This window comes from Calidris pugnax, unplaced genomic scaffold (genome assembly GCF_001431845.1).
Source record: "Calidris pugnax isolate Ruff unplaced genomic scaffold, ASM143184v1 scaffold81, whole genome shotgun sequence".
Taxonomy (NCBI): domain Eukaryota; kingdom Metazoa; phylum Chordata; class Aves; order Charadriiformes; family Scolopacidae; genus Calidris; species Calidris pugnax.
In genome coordinates, this window is record NW_015090880.1 from 11,308,109 (window position 1) to 11,325,438 (window position 17,330).

General features: G+C 44.7%; 1 protein-coding gene across 3 annotated transcripts in view; it reads right to left on the minus strand.

The window, feature by feature from the left end:
• PLXNB1 (plexin B1) overlaps positions 1 to 17,330 on the minus strand; it is an 80,469-nt gene that overhangs the window by 28,702 nt on the left and 34,437 nt on the right. For all 3 annotated transcript variants that reach the window (XM_014946793.1, XM_014946794.1, XM_014946792.1), the window contains exons 3-8: positions 10,852 to 11,995; positions 6,005 to 6,187; positions 5,476 to 5,604; positions 3,656 to 3,756; positions 2,843 to 2,975; positions 1,989 to 2,145 (exon numbers count right to left, since the gene is read on the minus strand). In XM_014946793.1, coding sequence (XP_014802279.1) covers positions 1,989 to 2,145; positions 2,843 to 2,975; positions 3,656 to 3,756; positions 5,476 to 5,604; positions 6,005 to 6,187; positions 10,852 to 11,985 — 1,837 coding nt within the window. In that variant the 5' untranslated portion in view covers positions 11,986 to 11,995. The remainder of the gene's footprint in view (positions 1 to 1,988; positions 2,146 to 2,842; positions 2,976 to 3,655; positions 3,757 to 5,475; positions 5,605 to 6,004; positions 6,188 to 10,851; positions 11,996 to 17,330) is intronic.

Consider the following 17,330-nt stretch of genomic DNA (forward strand, 5'->3'; position numbering starts at 1 on the left):
ATCAGTCAGGCCTAGGCTTGGTTCCTGATAGGATGACAAGTGAAGCAATATGCTAGTAAAATAGCTGACGATGAGGTGTGTATGAAAACCCACGATTAGGAGGAAATAAGGGCATCATATGCAGCTGGAAGCAGGAGTCACTGTAGTACTGTCAACTGCCATCACTGTCATAGAAGTGATTGCATTTGGCAGTGGTAGAATGGCTAACACCTCTCAGGATTTCAGGGTTATGACACCATATTTATAAATATTCCTTCCTCCAAAAAGGCCATTATTTCCCGTGACTGCCAATAACGCAGTTTGACAGTACGGAAGATGAGGTTGAGCACTTGCAAATTGAGAGCAGGAGTTTCTGCTATCAATTTGGAGCTCAACAGCTTAAAGTGACAGATGAGCTGGTATGCAACCTTTAAAACAAAGCTGAAAAAAAGGCAAATATTTTAGTCAACTGGGAAAAATATTCTAAGTAGGACCAGGTAAGTGCTGGTATCCAAGGCCCTGATGTTACCTCATTTATAAAACAGTGTATGATTCTGGTTACCAACTTCAAATTCATCTTAGTGGAGCATGGAAGCCATGCAAAGAAGGGCTAGTAATAGAGCGAAGAGAGGAAGTCTGAGTAACAAAAGAACATGAAGAAAAAGTTGGCACAGTTAATGCAGTGAAACTGTGCTAAAAATGCCTGGCCATAGTTCATCGAGTGGGAGAAGAGCTGTGGAAGCAAAAGGACAACGCAAATAGATCAAACGGCCACAAACCATCTATGAGCAAGTTTAGGCTAGAGAACAGAAGCAACTTGTTAAGCCTCAGAGATGCAATATGAAAATAACATCAGTAAAGCACCTATAGAATGTTGAAATAAAAGCAAGGCTGACTTACAAAGGAGTCAGTAAGAATATCTGAAGCCTGGCATAATGAGAACTAGACTGTGGCTTTATCTACACTGATTTTTTTCACAACTGTGCTTAAATTCAGGCCTACAATCACAAAACTAAACAGGGAAGCCAATCCTGCCCACTCTGCCTGCAGTTGCAGTGCATGAAGCCCTTCCTCTCTGTGCCTGACCACGCTGAATGGAGACCTGGTTGGTTTGTTCCAGACTAAAGCAGCGTGAAAGCCAACAGATATAATAATATTGTAAATAATGCTGAAAATGAAAGCGATTGAGATTGAATGAGCGTGTTAGCTGGGTTCTGCTGTCATGTTATGTCCATGGAGATTGCTTCAGACCTATTAGCCAGCTGCATACTTGCATGGAAAATCTGTTTAGCCATTTAGGTGAATTGTGTGGAATGCCTCCCAACCGGCACCTGCCTTTTACTTCAGATGAACAAGCTCTTCAAAGAGATCAGCTCATCAGAGCTCACCCTGACAGGCTGGGTAAAATCCTATGCAACGACTATAAACTGAGAACTTTCCAGGTTCTTTAGAGAAGCCAATTAGCAATACCCAGCCAGTTATTATTCATAGTAATAGAAAGCTGACTATGTATTTTCTGAGGTTATGCTGCATTGCAGATTCACTTCTAACTTTAAGGACTGTGGGTCTCTTCTTGCCTTTCCTTAGACGTACTTCCTTCTCTCACTACTATGTGGATTTTGAGAAGGTTTGCATTTTGTTTGATTTAAATAATAAAGCAGTATTTAAGATAGTTCTCTCTCCAGATTTATGACAAAGCTGCCAAACCAGCCACCACTCTAGACTGCATTTCAGATCATATTCAGATTTGCATTATAACCCTTCAAGCAGGATCTCCTTTCCAAATACCAGAATTTGGCATTGGAATTTGGCAACTGCCCAAAATAGCACAGGATGTGTGCGACACACAAGTAGAAAGCAAACAGATATTATGACAGAATGAAGTGAACACCTGCTGACACCACATACATTCACGGCTGTTAATCCTGGCAATCTGATGGACCTACAATATACTTTCTCCCAACAATGTTATCAGAGCTATCATGCTCCATTTAAAGCATTTCACTGACCTGCTCCTGTTGGCAAAGCTGGTGCTTGGCTGGGATCTGGAGAGGGACACATGATTCCCGACTCTGTCAGAACCGCCGGACTTTCATAATCTTCAAAGTAACACGAGTAAAATTCTTCCTCGCGCAGAGAAGGTAAGTCCGAGATAGCCAGGAATATCTACCAATTCAATAATATCCAGTAAATAATGTTCCCTTTAACACATTCTTCTTTTTTTTCTGGCTTTATTTTTCAAAGTAAGAGCCCCATAAAGTACTTGTCTACATATGCACTCATTTTCCTATAATATTCCCTAGGACTGACTGTTCCCTTCATCATCTCTTGCCATTCCCAAACTGAACTTGGCATCCACCAAGCAATTGGCAACTTCCCTCTTTCCTCAAGTCTCTAGCAAGAGACAGGTTCTTGCCACCTCTTGACACCATGACAGACTTCAAAACATTGCAGCACCTTTTTAGCTTTTCTACCAGCTCTCCAATGCCAGACTGTAGCCATAATTTTGGGTAGCTCTTTTCAGATCTTCCTGACAGCAAGTGTCATAACACTGTGAAACCACAGACATGGGCATCTTATAGATACGAAGCCAAGCAGGGACCCCACCCAAGCAGCCATCAAATATTCCAGAACACCAGTAACTCTTAGCAGGAAAGGACATTTAGTTTTATGGGAAAAAAACAATTACATTAACAGCTTGGCTGTACCAGGAGATGAGTCCCTTATGTGAGGGAGACAACATGTGCTTGAAAGCTCAGTGATTCAGTACCCCACTATCCCAACAGGAAGACTTGTAACTCCTCAAAGTTTGCAGAAGACTTTATACATGCTTGAGCATCATGAGAAGATCATCACGACTCACATTTCTCTTTTCCTCTCTGCTGATATTGGCTGGAGTCAGCGACTGGACGGACAGACACTGCTGTGTAGAGTTAAAGCTCCAGAGCCACTGCTCACTCAACCTGGACCGCAAGCACTCGGAGCGACGGCTGCACCTGCAGGGAAGTAGCGAGAAGCCCTATGAGAGATCTGTGTAGCTCTAGCAGGACACGTGGTTTTCAAGCCATCACTGGCTGTCTGAAGGTTTGCTAGAGTCTTGGAGAAGCTGCTACACAAGCCATGGAAGTCCCAGCCTCCCACCACCTTCAATAATAGGATGAACTGTTGCCAAAATATAGATGGATGATAGGCACTTTGTGGACTTCAAGGGTCACGGACTAGTTCCTGTGGCATTCTATAGGGAGACAGAGCCAGCAAGAAGACAGACATGCTAGAATAAACCACACCTCGTTAATCAACATCAGTAGGGGAGCAAGAAGTGGAAGAGTCCTGAATAAAACAGTGACTCCAGAAGAAAAGACACATAATGTTTCTCTACATTTGAAGTGAGGCAGTTTAAGCTGCAGTCAGACTAAAACCAGGCTGAAATCCACTGGACAGGAACATCCAAAGACCCAAAAAGCAACGGAAAGATACCCTTTGTGTCCAACGGTGACTGCTGGTGGTGTTTTAGGAAGGCAGACAGAGGAGTGGTAAGTTAGAGAGAATATCCCACATAAGGGAACTAAAATTAAAATAAATCCAGACACACAGATATAAGGAAGAGAGTAACTGGAAACAATCCCTAAGCACTATCCCTCCAAAATCCTTGCAGGTGACCAGGGATCTATCTTACCGTCCTTGAAGGACACACCAGCCACAGTAAGGATCTTTCAGCGCCAGACAGGATTCACAGTCTGAGTACAGGGAACACTCCAGAATGGGAACCTTTGCCACCTGTCAGAGAAAGAAATCAGTGAAACCACAGCACACACAACACTGGCCCCAGGTCGATGGCTTGTTCTGCCTAGCTAGTGAGTCTCATCATCTGCGTACTCACTGAAACATCTTAATCCCCAATATTGCATAAAATTAAAGAAAAAAAGGAACAAGTTTCCAGAGCCCACCCAAATGGCCACTTCACATATTGGTGAAGGACGTCTAAACATCAGATAGCCCTGAGGCAAGGAAAGTGTATTGCTATTAACGAGTTATCTGTGAGACATTTTGCAATAAGGAGACTTTATTTAGTGACAAAACTATATTTTAACAGAATGGAACAAGGAATAACAGATTGAACACCATTCACTTTTGCTTGTCTGGACTCTGTCATGAGAGATCATCTCTCTTGACATGTGGGTGACTGAAGCTAGAGACAGCAGCTCCAGCTGAGGCCTCCGAATGCCCTCTTGCCCAACTTTATCTGACAGAACTATCATTTTGACTGAAAGTAGACCAAGAAGCTTTGATCAATGTGGAAGAAAAGCCTTCTGCCATCTGGGGGCAAGTTTTTTACTTGCAAAATACTTCTGCTTTAACTTTCTATTCTTGCTGATTTCAGCCTCTTGCCCTCTCTCTAATCCGCTTCTACACTTCAGTTTCTACACTGACAGTTACTTTGAAATATCAACTTCTAATCCCCAACCTATTACTTTTGCTAAGTGCATGATATAATTTGCATTTTTTTATTGACAGAACAATTACTGTTAAGGATATATTTCAGATTTCCCTAATCTTCTTCCACTCACAGATTTCAACTCCTCCTTTGAAGTGTTACAAAATTTCTGAGTATCTCAAAGTGCGCTGGGTGGGGGGGCTGATGGAAAGCAGTGGTTTTCCAGCATGTTCTCATTTTTTGTTTGTTCTTTCCTTCAGAGTAACTCAAGGGCTGCTTTTCCTTTGCTAGGAGGATCCTTTTCCTTCCAGCTGGATTTCCTACACAGCAGATACCAACACCCCAAGACCCTGAGGCATCACACAATGCCTCTTCTTCTCCAACTGATGTTGGGCACAAAGAGAATTACAGAAAAGGAGAAGAGGAGGGAAAGGTGCCTCACATAGTTCCCTGCACAGCTTGATTTTGTCTGCAAGACTGTTATTATATACCCGGTCAGAGTGCACCTCTGCTATCTAAAGACATTTCCCACACATTTCTGCTTTTTGTAGGTTACATGCCTACAGAAGAACAGTTAATCTTTTAAGTGATTGAAATACCACAGTTTTAATGACACAAAACCTCCCTTTTCTCTTTTTAATCTTCCGCAAAACTGAGACAGGTCATATTACTTCTGAACCCAGAAGGCTCACATTCTTCTGCTCAGATGGAGATGCTCAACACAGAGGAACCCGGGAATTTGCAGTTCCCTTGTCTTCATGCCAATAGAGCAGCCTTTTGTAGCCTGGAGTTCACATTCCTCCATTGCTGCTGATACAGCCTGACTTACGGAAATGCACATGAAACAGGCCACAGTTTGGGGTAACAAGACTCCACGCTTCCTCCAGCTTTTGTGGAAGGGCAGTCCCCATCCCTGTAAGCCAGACTGGCAGCAGCTGCTGCCCAGCACAGGCTGAACTCTACACACAGTTTCTCTGTCTCACCCCCTCCCGTCAGTACCAGACCCATCTGGACCTCAAATGCTTTCAACTCTTGTGTGGAAGGGATTTTGTTGCTCTTACCATTGACTGGGTCATGACGAAAAGGTGCTCCTGCAACTGGTCAAACAGCAGGTCTCCACTCACCATGCTGTTTAACTGGATAGCCAAAGAAGAGTATATATGTGCAGTTCCCATCGCTCCTAAGTACACCTGCAAGAGAGTCACAGTTGTTCGCAGGCTAAGTATCACAGCAGGAGTTGGGGACACCCATCCTACATCAGGAACAAGTTGGAACCACCGCTGTGTATGAAGATTTCAAGCTCCCACCAAAATCTCAATGCAGTGACTTCAGCCACAGGAAGCATGTGCCTAGCAATACCTGCAGAAACCACGTAGCTAGCTCAGTGCAGATGTAACCAAAGCCAACACAACCACTGTTTGGGGCATTCACATTCTCAACAGTCAGTAGAGTGTGAGAAGAGACCATCTGATAGTATTGATCTTTAGTAGGAACCTGACTTCCCAAGTGACAAGAGAAATTGCCTTTTTTTCCCCTTTGCGTCCCTGATCAGTTTTATCTTCTTTGCTTCCTGTCGCATCCAGATCATACCTTGTGCAGTCTCCCTCTGCTGTCTCCCAGAAAAGCAATGGTGTGGCCATCTTCCACATTCACTGCCACAGCTGTCAGACGGGCCTCTGTTTTCTCCAGGAGAGGAGCTGCTTCCAAGGGTACCCGGCTGGCCATGGGGCTGGGAGTGTGGTCAGAGCCACAGGGGTACGCATATAGGGTATCCTTTTTTGGGGAGAGGAAAGAACAGGGAAATCAGTACCAAAACACATATACAAGTAACATCAGCACCTTTAATACTTCCCACCATCCCCTTCCACCCAAATTCCTTAAACATGTGCCCCAGCAGTCAATTCAGCTTTGAACCCCTCTAAGCTTTTTGACTGAGAATTAAAAAGAAACCACCAGTTCTTATTAGTTAGTTCAGGTATGCTGTTTGTACCCCACAGAACCCTGCAGACATTTCAACAAAGTCCATTCAGCATCAGTAATGAATGCATCAAAACTCTACTAAATTCTAAAGCTCTCCAAAAACATTACTGGCCATATACTGCCATGATACAGCTTTGGGGAAGATTAATTGCATTTTTCTGAACAAAACAGGAAGATGTGAATTTCTGCTTTCACTGTAAAATCACCTGCTCACAAGCATGGTCCAACAACCATGAGTTTGTTGTACGTGCTGTGACACAACACAAGCATGGTTTTGTTGTATCACCTACAAATTGTAAGCCTGAAGTAGAATCCCAAAGCGTCAGACACATAAACACAGGGTGGAGCACAACCTGCTCCAAAGAGCTCACTAACTACACACAGAAATCATAGAGCACACACAACCAGAGACACAGAAAAAAGTCAAAACAAGAGTCATCTCTGCACACTGCTTCAATTCTTCCGAGACTTCTGAAAATTAACTCCACAGCACTGTGCAAAAACAGTCATCCTTCTGTTCCAGTTAGATCCCTCCCAGTCCCACCAAACCTTCACTTACTGAATTCAAAAGGAAAGAGAATAAAAGCTGCCAACTTACTATTTGTATGTACAGAGAGGAGATATTCCATTATGATTCATCTTTTTCCAAAGTAACAAACTCAGTCTTGTCTAGAATAGTTCCTCCACTGCTTTATATCTTTCTTGACACCTCATTCTGCGTCTACTTTAATTTTACAGTATCCTTTTGGAGACTGAATGCAGGATTGTTCACCCAACAAGTATTATATTAAAAACACCATTTTTTAATCGATTAGAGGCTTGTCTTCAAACAATGCGGTACATGTAAACTAATGATTTTCATCATGGAATCCCTTACGGGTAACAATTTCACCCCTCCTCCTCTCCAGCCCTTTACTAATTACTTTATGAAGCTGCGTGTGGAGCAGAGGCATTAACTGCGCAGTCCACGCTGACTCCAGCTCCCTCTCTCGCCTCGGGCAACGTGGTTGAATTTAGACTCCTTGTGAGCAGGGTTACGCATCCCTCCTCCTGTCTGATGTCCCTGGCTTTGCATTTGGCAGCCCTGAGCCGCGCGGTACCATCCGGCACCAGGCAACGGAGCCGCCCCCGCCGGAGATGAGCGATAACGGCACAACGTGACATTCTTGAGGCATCCGCTCATCTCCCCTCGCCGACCCCACGGAAAACCTGACCCTTTCCCCCCCACCCCAACCTCTCCTCCCATTTCTCTGGCGTTCTTTGTTGTTGGTTGGTTTTGTTTGTTTGTTTTATGCTTGACTGCTTCCTGGGGAAACTAAAAATGATCAGGAGCTTTTGACAAAGTCTATGGAAATCCCACGGTAAAAATATATTTAACCTGCTGACCTCCATTCTCAAACGTACTGCTGTCGTAGCAGGCAAGCAAGGCTCAACACAGTGGTTCCACATAAGACACCACACTAACTAGACCAGCACTCCTTTCATTCTGATGCTTTCCTGTTTTCCTTTCAGATACTAATTAAACTCATTTTCTGCACATTAGGCATAGGGCTCTGACTTAAAGCCTCAGAGGGGGTTACAACTTTTAATGGGTGTTAGATTTTACTGTCCTCTAAGCTATCATTCATTTTTAGTGACAGATACATTTTTCTAATCAGCTTTGTTGCTTGATTCTTAAGCTTCTTCCAGCCACCTTCTTGTAACTTAAAGATTCCTATTTCTCCAGGTGTCCAGTTCCTGTAAGATTTATTAGGAAGCGAGTCACAGCCAGATTTCCATACTCAAAGGCATCAAGTGCTTATTTTCCATGAGATTCTAGCTATCTTTTGCAACCTTTGTATTGATTCAGACAAATGCTGGAGCCTAATAACATCACTACTGAGGCCAATTTTTCAAAGTTTGCTTTAGAAAAAAAGCAACATGAAAGTCAGAAATAGTCGTACCCCAGTTGTGCTCAGCGCTACTGTTACCTCTATGTGATGCCACGGGCAAGTCACTTCACACACACATTTATCTACCATAAACCAAAGTGACCTGTGCGAGCTCCCCCAGCACCAGCACAGCCTCCCCACGGGGACTGTCTGCAGCGCAGTTAATCACAGCCAAGAGCTGAAGCTTGCTCCATTCTACAGGATTAAGACCATGATAATTGTATAAAGTGCTTATATAAATTTACATGGACGCTGTTTGAATTGTTTTCAGTGAATAGCATCTTGGCAACGTAGCGGAAAATACACTTCAGGGATCATCCCGTGTGATGCAGCAAGTTCAGGTGAAGCTGCTGCCATGAATTCCAGCGTGTGCTTCCTGCATTACACAGGTGAGAGGCAGCACTAAGACAAATCTACATCTCTGCGTGAAGAGGACAAAGCTCGGTGCAAAAGGACAAGTTACACACCTTGAAAACTACATCCACAGCAGATATGTAGCCTTCCCAAGCCTTGCAGAAACATGTCTCACGCTTCCAATTATCAAGTCCCTAACAGCACGTACATCGGCTCCTGCATCTCAAGACTAATGGATCTCGAGCAAACTAGAACAAATGAACTGGTTCTGAAATTCTTATAAAAACAAGCTCTTTTTTTTTTTCCAGCTGAAGACATTGTATTGAACTGTAAAAGCCAATCTTAGCCTCTCCTGATGGGCTAAAAATAGGCGGCAGTGCTAACTAGGGAAAAGGGCATACCTTGTGCCCAGGCTGGTTTGGAGGCAGAAAAATGTGAAATTAATTAGCATTATCCTTACATCCAGCACAAGCTGCCACCATTGAAACAGAGTTAAAACTGCTCCTGCATAAAATGGTCATTGACAGCCGCTTCCACCCAGCGCTGAATGGAGCAGGCTGGAGCTGGCACCGACCCTTACGTGTTGTTAGACACAATCTTAACGACAACCGCTACCATGTACTGAATGGTGAAGGATAAAGTTTGTTAGGACATTCGCATATCATTGGACACACTTGTTAATAACACACCATACTTTAGTCAGCCCACCAGTGCCGGCCCGTGCAGCTGGGACCTTGGGATCATGCGCTGGGAATCACAGGGTGAAGACTGGCCTTTTCTCCTGCTCTGTGCACCCACATCCCCACTGGATCAAATGGTACAGGGGGACTCAACATCATTTTGAATGAAGGATTTTTCTGAAGTACTTACACCAGTTTGACATTTAACTCCCCCGAGCTGCCCTAAAAATCTCCTGTGACAATTCCTTCCATGTGGCTCTGCAAAGGACGTGTGGGGCACGACTAAGAAATAGTGTGAAAGCAGGACAGCAAGGTGGGCAACCTCTTGCTTCCCAACTCTTATGTCCTCCTGACCTTACATTCGTCCTGCTCCAAGTCTGCTCTTTACCCTTTCCTTGTCCCACAGGCATTCTACTGTCAGCTTTAGCTACTGAAAGAAAAACCATAATTTTAAAGCTGGTTTTGGACCACACATCTAAACTCTGTGACTTCCAAAGCTCCGTGGTACCACTTTGCTCTTTGTAGCACAAGGCTGGGAAGAGGCAATTATCCGGACAGTCTGTTCTGGAGAGGGAAGACACAAGATAACAAGCTGTTCTGCTAAGGACTAGCAACGCCCTGGGTGAAAACAGGCTACTTGCAACCACAGAGCCTCATGCTGGACACTGCACCCAGCACCGCCCCAGGAGATCGCCACTCGTGTTCGTGTCACTGTCCCCGGGGGACCACAGCACCAGCCAGCATGGCTGACAGACCACAAGGGTTCAGGGTCACAGCCACTTCACATTTTTACCCTGCAACATCCCGTCATGCCTTTGCCATAGAATTTAAAGGATTATCACCTCTTGCAGCTCTGGAGACAAAGAACCACCAGGTGAGGAGAAGGTCTTCCCTGGGCACAAAATATCGCAGGACTAATACAAAATCAGGACTTTGTTGATGCTTGTTTTTTGTCGTGTTCTTTTTTATTCCCGGGTGCCCTTGCAGGCAGTTGTGGTGAGGTGCATCTCACCATAAACAACAGGGACCCAGCACAACCCTTAAATTCCCTTCCCAACACACAGGTGCACACACACATCCTCCCCTCCTCCCCTGAAAGTGCAGACCAGGAGATGAAGATACTGATAAAGAACAACCTGAACTGCAGCTTCAGTGCTCTTGCCTGGTATTGCCATGAGACAGGTCTCAGGGCAAGGTCACACGAGATGCTCTCCCTGTTACCACACACAGCCCATCTCCCTCGTCAAGGAAACCTGCCCGTGTGGGGCAGAGAGCTGCAGCAGCAATGACACAGACCGTACTTGAACAGGACGCAACGGTTCTTGCATCTCATTGCTGCAGCAGCAAAGAAACAGCCCGAGTCCAGAGGTGTTCAACCCAAGCAGATTTCAACACCCGTCTGTAGGAAACAGGCTGACTTCAGGAACACAAAGCAACACGAGAACACACTGCAGGCTATTCTTTAGCCTGGCAAAGGTGCAAAGCCACTTACCGCTGGCAGCTGGACACAGTTGGAACTGACATCGTATTCAATATACGCCACTTCCATCCCTTCTTCTGACTTCCCATCTCTCATATAGCAAACATCCCTAGTCCAGTTGGTCAGGCGATCCACCTCCTCCATGGCGTAGACACAGAGTGCAGACTCCTCGCTCAGTTTGCCAGAAGAAGCCTGCCAGGCAGAGAAGGCTGCAAACAGCACTTCTCCCTCGGTGTCCAGCTGCCCCTGGGCCAGGTCCTTGCCTGGGCGGGTGACATAGGCTGCTTGCAGGAGGCTGTACGTATTGGTTTTGCTCTGGCAGAGCAGAGGTAACTCCACGTAGGAGTAATAATGAGAGTCATCCAGGCAGATTCGTGAGATGTAAGTCTTGTACTCACGCGACTGAGACTTGAGGTCCCGACGGTAGAATAGGAAATAGACGCTCGAGCGATAAGTGAAGGATTTAATGAAATGGTGGTTGTACTCAGAGAGCCGGCCCACAGCCAATTTTGCTGTTTCTTCATAGGAGAAAATGGAGTGAGAGTCTGTTGCTTGAACATCCCCTCCGTGGGCCCTGAGATTGCGGGTAGTGATGGGAGGGATCCCTCCTCCAACTCCTCGGCTAGTGTACCCTCGTCCCACGAATAGCAAAGGGACCTCATCCTTGGAGTAGGCTATGAGTCCCACAGTGGTGATATTGGGATCATTGGCAGCAACGTACTGAGTGTCACCAGGGCTCTCTGGTCGGAAGAGGACGTGGTCGATGGACGTGAGGCTCCTCTTCTCGCAAATCCCTTGGTGCACGCTGCCACACACAATGAGCTCCTTCTGCACAGCGTTCACCAGCAGCAGCTTGTTGTGATTGTCGGTGTGGTGTGCCTGAGGGCACTCCAGCTTTGAGACCGGGGGGAGGCAATCTTTACTGTCCAGAACTGGCCCAGTCTGAACCACATTCTTCAGCAGCAAGTCAGATGTCAGCTGAAAGAGAAAGTTGGTGGCCCCCAAGTAAATGGTCCCAGATTCCAAGTCCATAGACAGGTGGAGGAATTTCGTAGTGTTGCGTGAAAACGTGACATACTGCAGTCCTCGAGGAATTGCTGCTCCCAAGAAACAGAGAACAGGAAGGAGGAACGTTCCCAGAGGCATGGTAAACACTCTGCAAGAGAGGAAAACTTTATAACTCCTCATAAACTGGCAGTGAAGAGTAACACTCATCAAAATCCTTCAATAGCACTCTTACTATGAGAGGTAGGCAAAGAGAATATGAATAATCACAGAAAGCAAAGAGCTAGACACAAAGAGCCAATGCACAACATTTGCAGAAACATCAACAGAAAGAGGTCTGCAAGAGTGTCAGAGACTTTACTCGACCACCTCCACATCAAGAGAACAGGCAGTGCATCTTCAGGAGAAGCTGGAATACTGCAAGCAAAGTTCTTAAGGGCTTTCCCAAAGACTGCTGGGTGGTACTGGAGAAAGATTCCCTTCACAAGCCCAGGACTTGTATCAAACTTGCTGAATAAACAGTCCAAAGCACAGATTCATCAACCCAGGGACATAACCTAAGGAGGAAGGTCCTATCTATACTGTGACAGAAAGCACTTTAAACATTAAAGCCGATGACTAACTCTTGAAACATCAGAAAAAGACATGTTTAACCACACTCCTGCACAACTCTTTCCTATCATGCTATACTGGAAGTTCTCCAGGACAGGACCACATTTCTACAGCAGCCAGCACATCGCATACATTGTTAACGAGCAACACCACAGTAAAACAAACATCCAAGATAAATACAACCTGCAGGACCATTGTTTAAATAAACTGTACCTGGGATCCAATTCAGAGCAAACTAATAACCCCTTTACTCTGTATTTGATCTAGATATCATAATTAATACTTCTCTTTCTTATCACTTATGGCTATCAACAGCCTCTTTTGGGTCTAAGGCTCTTCCTCTAGTGCTTCAGAAGGAACTTTCCTATGCCATTTCTGCTGCTTGAGCATGGCCCACCCAAATGGGACTGCTCTGCCCTGATGCCAGGATGAGGCCTCCAGAGAGTCAGTCATAGCAGCTTCTAATCACCGCCCTGGGGCCACCAGTCTATCCCTGGCCCTGCCAAGCCAGCCCCTGTGGGTCCCCATCTCCTTAGGCAGTTATGCAGCATGTCTAGGTGAAGGGGAGACCACCTTATCCTGCTTACTTGTTACTGCACTCTTCTGAGGGAGGAAGAGCTGGCACCCGTCTCTCCACAGCAACTTTACCAGTAAAAGTGGTGAAAGGTGACTGAAACATACATGCTTTGCGGACAATGCTCCATCCCTTCCCTGTCCCATGCCACGCAGTGCAGGCAAGGACAGATGGGGTGGGTGTTAGATAGACCCAGGGAACCACCAGACCTGTTCTGCTCCTCTCCAGAGGATCTTTAGATCAACCCCTCTTGAAATCCACTGTGACTCACTCAAGCCATGCCACAGATGGGAGCAACTATCCTGAACAGCATGGGGAATCCCACAGCATGGTGGAAACGTGGTATTAAGTACCTGCAACATTTAGATTAATGCTTTCCCCACAGAGAAAAGGCAACAGCTGCAAGTACTCATAATTCACTACGAGTACCACGTTATTTGAATGGAGAAGTAGGTGATGTGGTGATACAGCTGTGAATCTATCCCCTTTCCCTCCCTCTTGAAGACAAGGTACAAGGGCCAGGGGCTCAACAGAGCTGAGGGGTACAGTATCTCCACCAGAACCGATCTATGACCTGCTGTGCTCATTTTGGCAACTCAGGTCCTCGAAGGTGATGTTAATTTTGTAGTTAAAGCTAAGAAAACCATCATCACTTCCCTCCTAAAGCATCATCCCTCTTAGATCTTCTCGGTAAGCTCAAAGTGCTGTTCATCCAGAAGTGCTTAGACCACAGAGTTGGAAAAAGATCTGCAGTGTTTCAAGAGAAGACTACCCCAGCATTTACTGCAGGACTTACCCAATTTAGGTCACAAACTTCTCACCATAACACCCAATTTAGGTCACAAACTTCTCACCATACAAACTGTGTCTTCCACTCATTCTATACAGCACCCAGCACACCATGTGCAGAAAACACAGTAGCAATGGTGAGAACAGTAACTGCAAGACTCTAGATCCATCCTTTATTTCACTGCTATTGCAAAAAAAATAACCCACAAAAACCTGCTTTCTAGCTCCTTTGTCAGTAAAACAGGCATCTTTGCTCTACCAAAAGACCAGTTGAGAGGATTAGTCTACTTGTGAAATCCAGCGGATGGAAAGTATTACAAATACAACACATTATTAAATATAGGCTTTGTGAAGCTCTGGAAAAGCTCCACTTCACATGGTTATTGTAGGTAAGTGGGTAGCACTGTCAGGATATGCCCACAGGCAGAAATGCTGGCTCCAGGCTGGCAGCTTTCCCCCCAGCACACAGCCACCAACTCACACCGTACCAGCGCCCTGGTTAGGTTCCGTGCACACTAGGGCTTTTGTTTGCCCTGATAATGGACACTTAGTGTTTTCTGCTCTCAGCAGTATGAACACACTCTGCTTCACCCAGATCCACAAACAGAGCTGAACTAGCCTTGCAGTCTCTCTCCAGGGTGGTGAGAGAGCACGTTGTAGCACTTGACAGAGGTCCTCATCACGCAGGAGATGTCATCTGTGAAGAGTGATGAGGGGTATTTATAAAGCGAGCAAGGGGATACATGTAGACTGAAGGATGGAGCTCTAACTTGACTACATCACCTTAGCTTTGTATCAATAGAGGATATCTTGCCCCAACTCCAACACATGAGTTATTTTTTTATGCATTCTCACCATTTTTATTGGAGAAAACTTTATTCAAGGAACTCCTTAATCACACAACTGCCTTGGTACTTCTGAACAGCCATCACACAGAGGTCACGATGGCTTATTGTGCAACTCTGTCTGGAGTCTCCTCAGTTTCAGAGCTTAAAATGCCTGCAAACAAACAATAGGCTGATGACCATCCAACAGCAGGAGCTTGACTACGTCGTGACAGAGCCACACTGACATGGAGGAGAGAGTCTTTGATCTGGAAGCAGCTGAGGATCACAAGACATCATTACACTACACCACTTACAGGAATCTCTAATCTTCTTTCTAGCTAATGCAACCTTCCTATGCCAGGACTTACACAGTAATATCGGCGTGTGTCTTTGGAACTCACAAATTCTGAAATACTGGCTTTCTGGCTACAGGTTGTGCCTACAAGCTGCAAGACTCTGCTCTGTCCACCACATACCATCACTGAAGACTGCTGGGGCAGAATTGACACTCATTTGTACCACCAGTGGTTGAACTCAAAACCTGGCGTATGACACCACTCTGGCAAAACAGATCTTTCTACAAGCTCTCTGATCTGTAGTTGAATCTTCTCCTAACATTTCACCAAAAGCATTTTACCTATTGGAGAGCCTGTACTGGATAAAGAGATGGAAAAGCAACTAGTCCTTCATTCCAGCAGACCAAATCAAAAGCAGATCCTGCTGTGGTCAAATCTCTGACCTGTTCTTCTTTCACTCACCAATATCCCCCTAGAAGTCACTCTGTTAAGAGATAGTCCTCGAAAATGTTCTGGGTGAGAAGCTACTATCTAGTCCTTATGACTTCTTGTAAAAAAGAGGGCAGCTGAGAAGAAAAAAAAAAAAAAAAAGAAAGAAAAAAAAGCTAGTACAGCATGTTCTGCAAGCTGGTTCTAATCGCTCCGAGCAATGGGCAAACACTGTGTATAGTGCTCTTTGTTGCTCTTTCCTGAAGAGCCATTAGCTAATGAACTTGTATTTATTGCTAGGCAAGCAAACATACATTAGAAATGAGCGTGAGTCTGTGTGGCTATCAGCAGTGAGGAGCGTTCCCATTCTACATGAAAACAGATAAAAAGCCAGCAGTGTCTTTTGATTCAATTTTCCAAGTTGTTTCTCAAACATGGGCATCACCACCTTTTTAATTTCTGGCTCTTCAGTTAGTTAAGCCCATCACAACCTCTCTGGGAGGACAGGAAGGAGGAGGATAACCTACATTTAAATCTGATGGTTTCATGACAGGCTACACTTGTGAGCTCTATGGATTTACTGAACCGTTCTGCTTCCTGTGCTCACTGCTAGTGTATAACAGCTGTTACAGACAGATTGCACTAAAAGTGTGTAGCCTTTAATTAATTCTGAAGGCAATTGCCAAGGCTTAAAGATTCTTTTTAAATATTCCATTTTTTTAATGCATTCCCGTTAAATAGGAAAATGCTCCAGACAATACTCTGAACATTGCCTCTAACACACTGTAAAATGTTAATATCCAAATGATATTTCTGAGTTTCATTTATTTAATCGGGATGACAACAGAAGGGCTAGAGGATTAGTCAGTTCTGCCACAGAATATTTATATCACATCCACAAAACAACAACCAATAACGTGGAAGCAATGGCACTATTTTGTTACTTGGAATTTGAAATAAGACCGTGTTTTCTGTAGCACTATTTTTACCTCTCTGACCTCACGTACCCCCCTCAGAGACTTTACTCATTTATTAAAGAAACAAACCCAGAACTCATTTGGACACATTTTAACAACGTATCAACATGTAAAGATTATTTCAATCCTCACAGATTATTTCCCTAATACCACATTTTATCCCCCAAACACGGAGAGGTCAGATTATGTTCCACCTTCTAGGCTAGATTTCATACTCAACATCAACGCCACCAGAATTATCCTTGGAAAAAAAAAAAATAGGACCCTGAAATCTGTACCTGCGATTTCCACTGTGTCACTTGCAGAGCCAACCTACGGGTGAGAGCACTAAAAGATTTAAAAATTAAATGCATAATTCTTCCAGCTGCATGATGATCCTTGTGCCCCAGCACATTCAAATCACCCAGCAGTAGGAAGATGATCACTGCTGCTGTTTTCTGCACAAAAGCCCTGAATTTCAGCCCCTTCTAAGTTTCTTATGCTCAACAGAGACTCGCTGTTTTCTGCTACGAAAGACGACATTCCCATTAAATAAATACATCTTTTTTTGAGTCTTATTTACTACTACCAGGCCAGTTCCTTGCTCTGCTGTTTAAGAACACTTGCAACAAGCAGCTCCAGCAGAGATGAACACAAACCTCTGTTTTCCAAATAAAATTGACCCCAAGGAGAATCCCAAGTCCAAGCCATCCTGTCAGAGCGGGACTGGCAGAGACAAGAGAGCTCTGTTATACCAGATGTAACACCAAAGCTGAGGTCAAAATAATTAAAAAAAGCCATTTAAAGACTGAAACAGCAAGGGAAGGTGGCAGAAATTTCTGTAGCCCAAAAGTACAGGTTAACAGCATTATTAGATAATCACTTGGGAAAATTATGTTTCTAAATGCTTTACAGTTACTGCTGATCGTTAGAACTTACTTTTCTGGATGGCGGTTGAAGGAATTACACTAAAACAATGTTGCACAAAATATGTTGTCAGCTT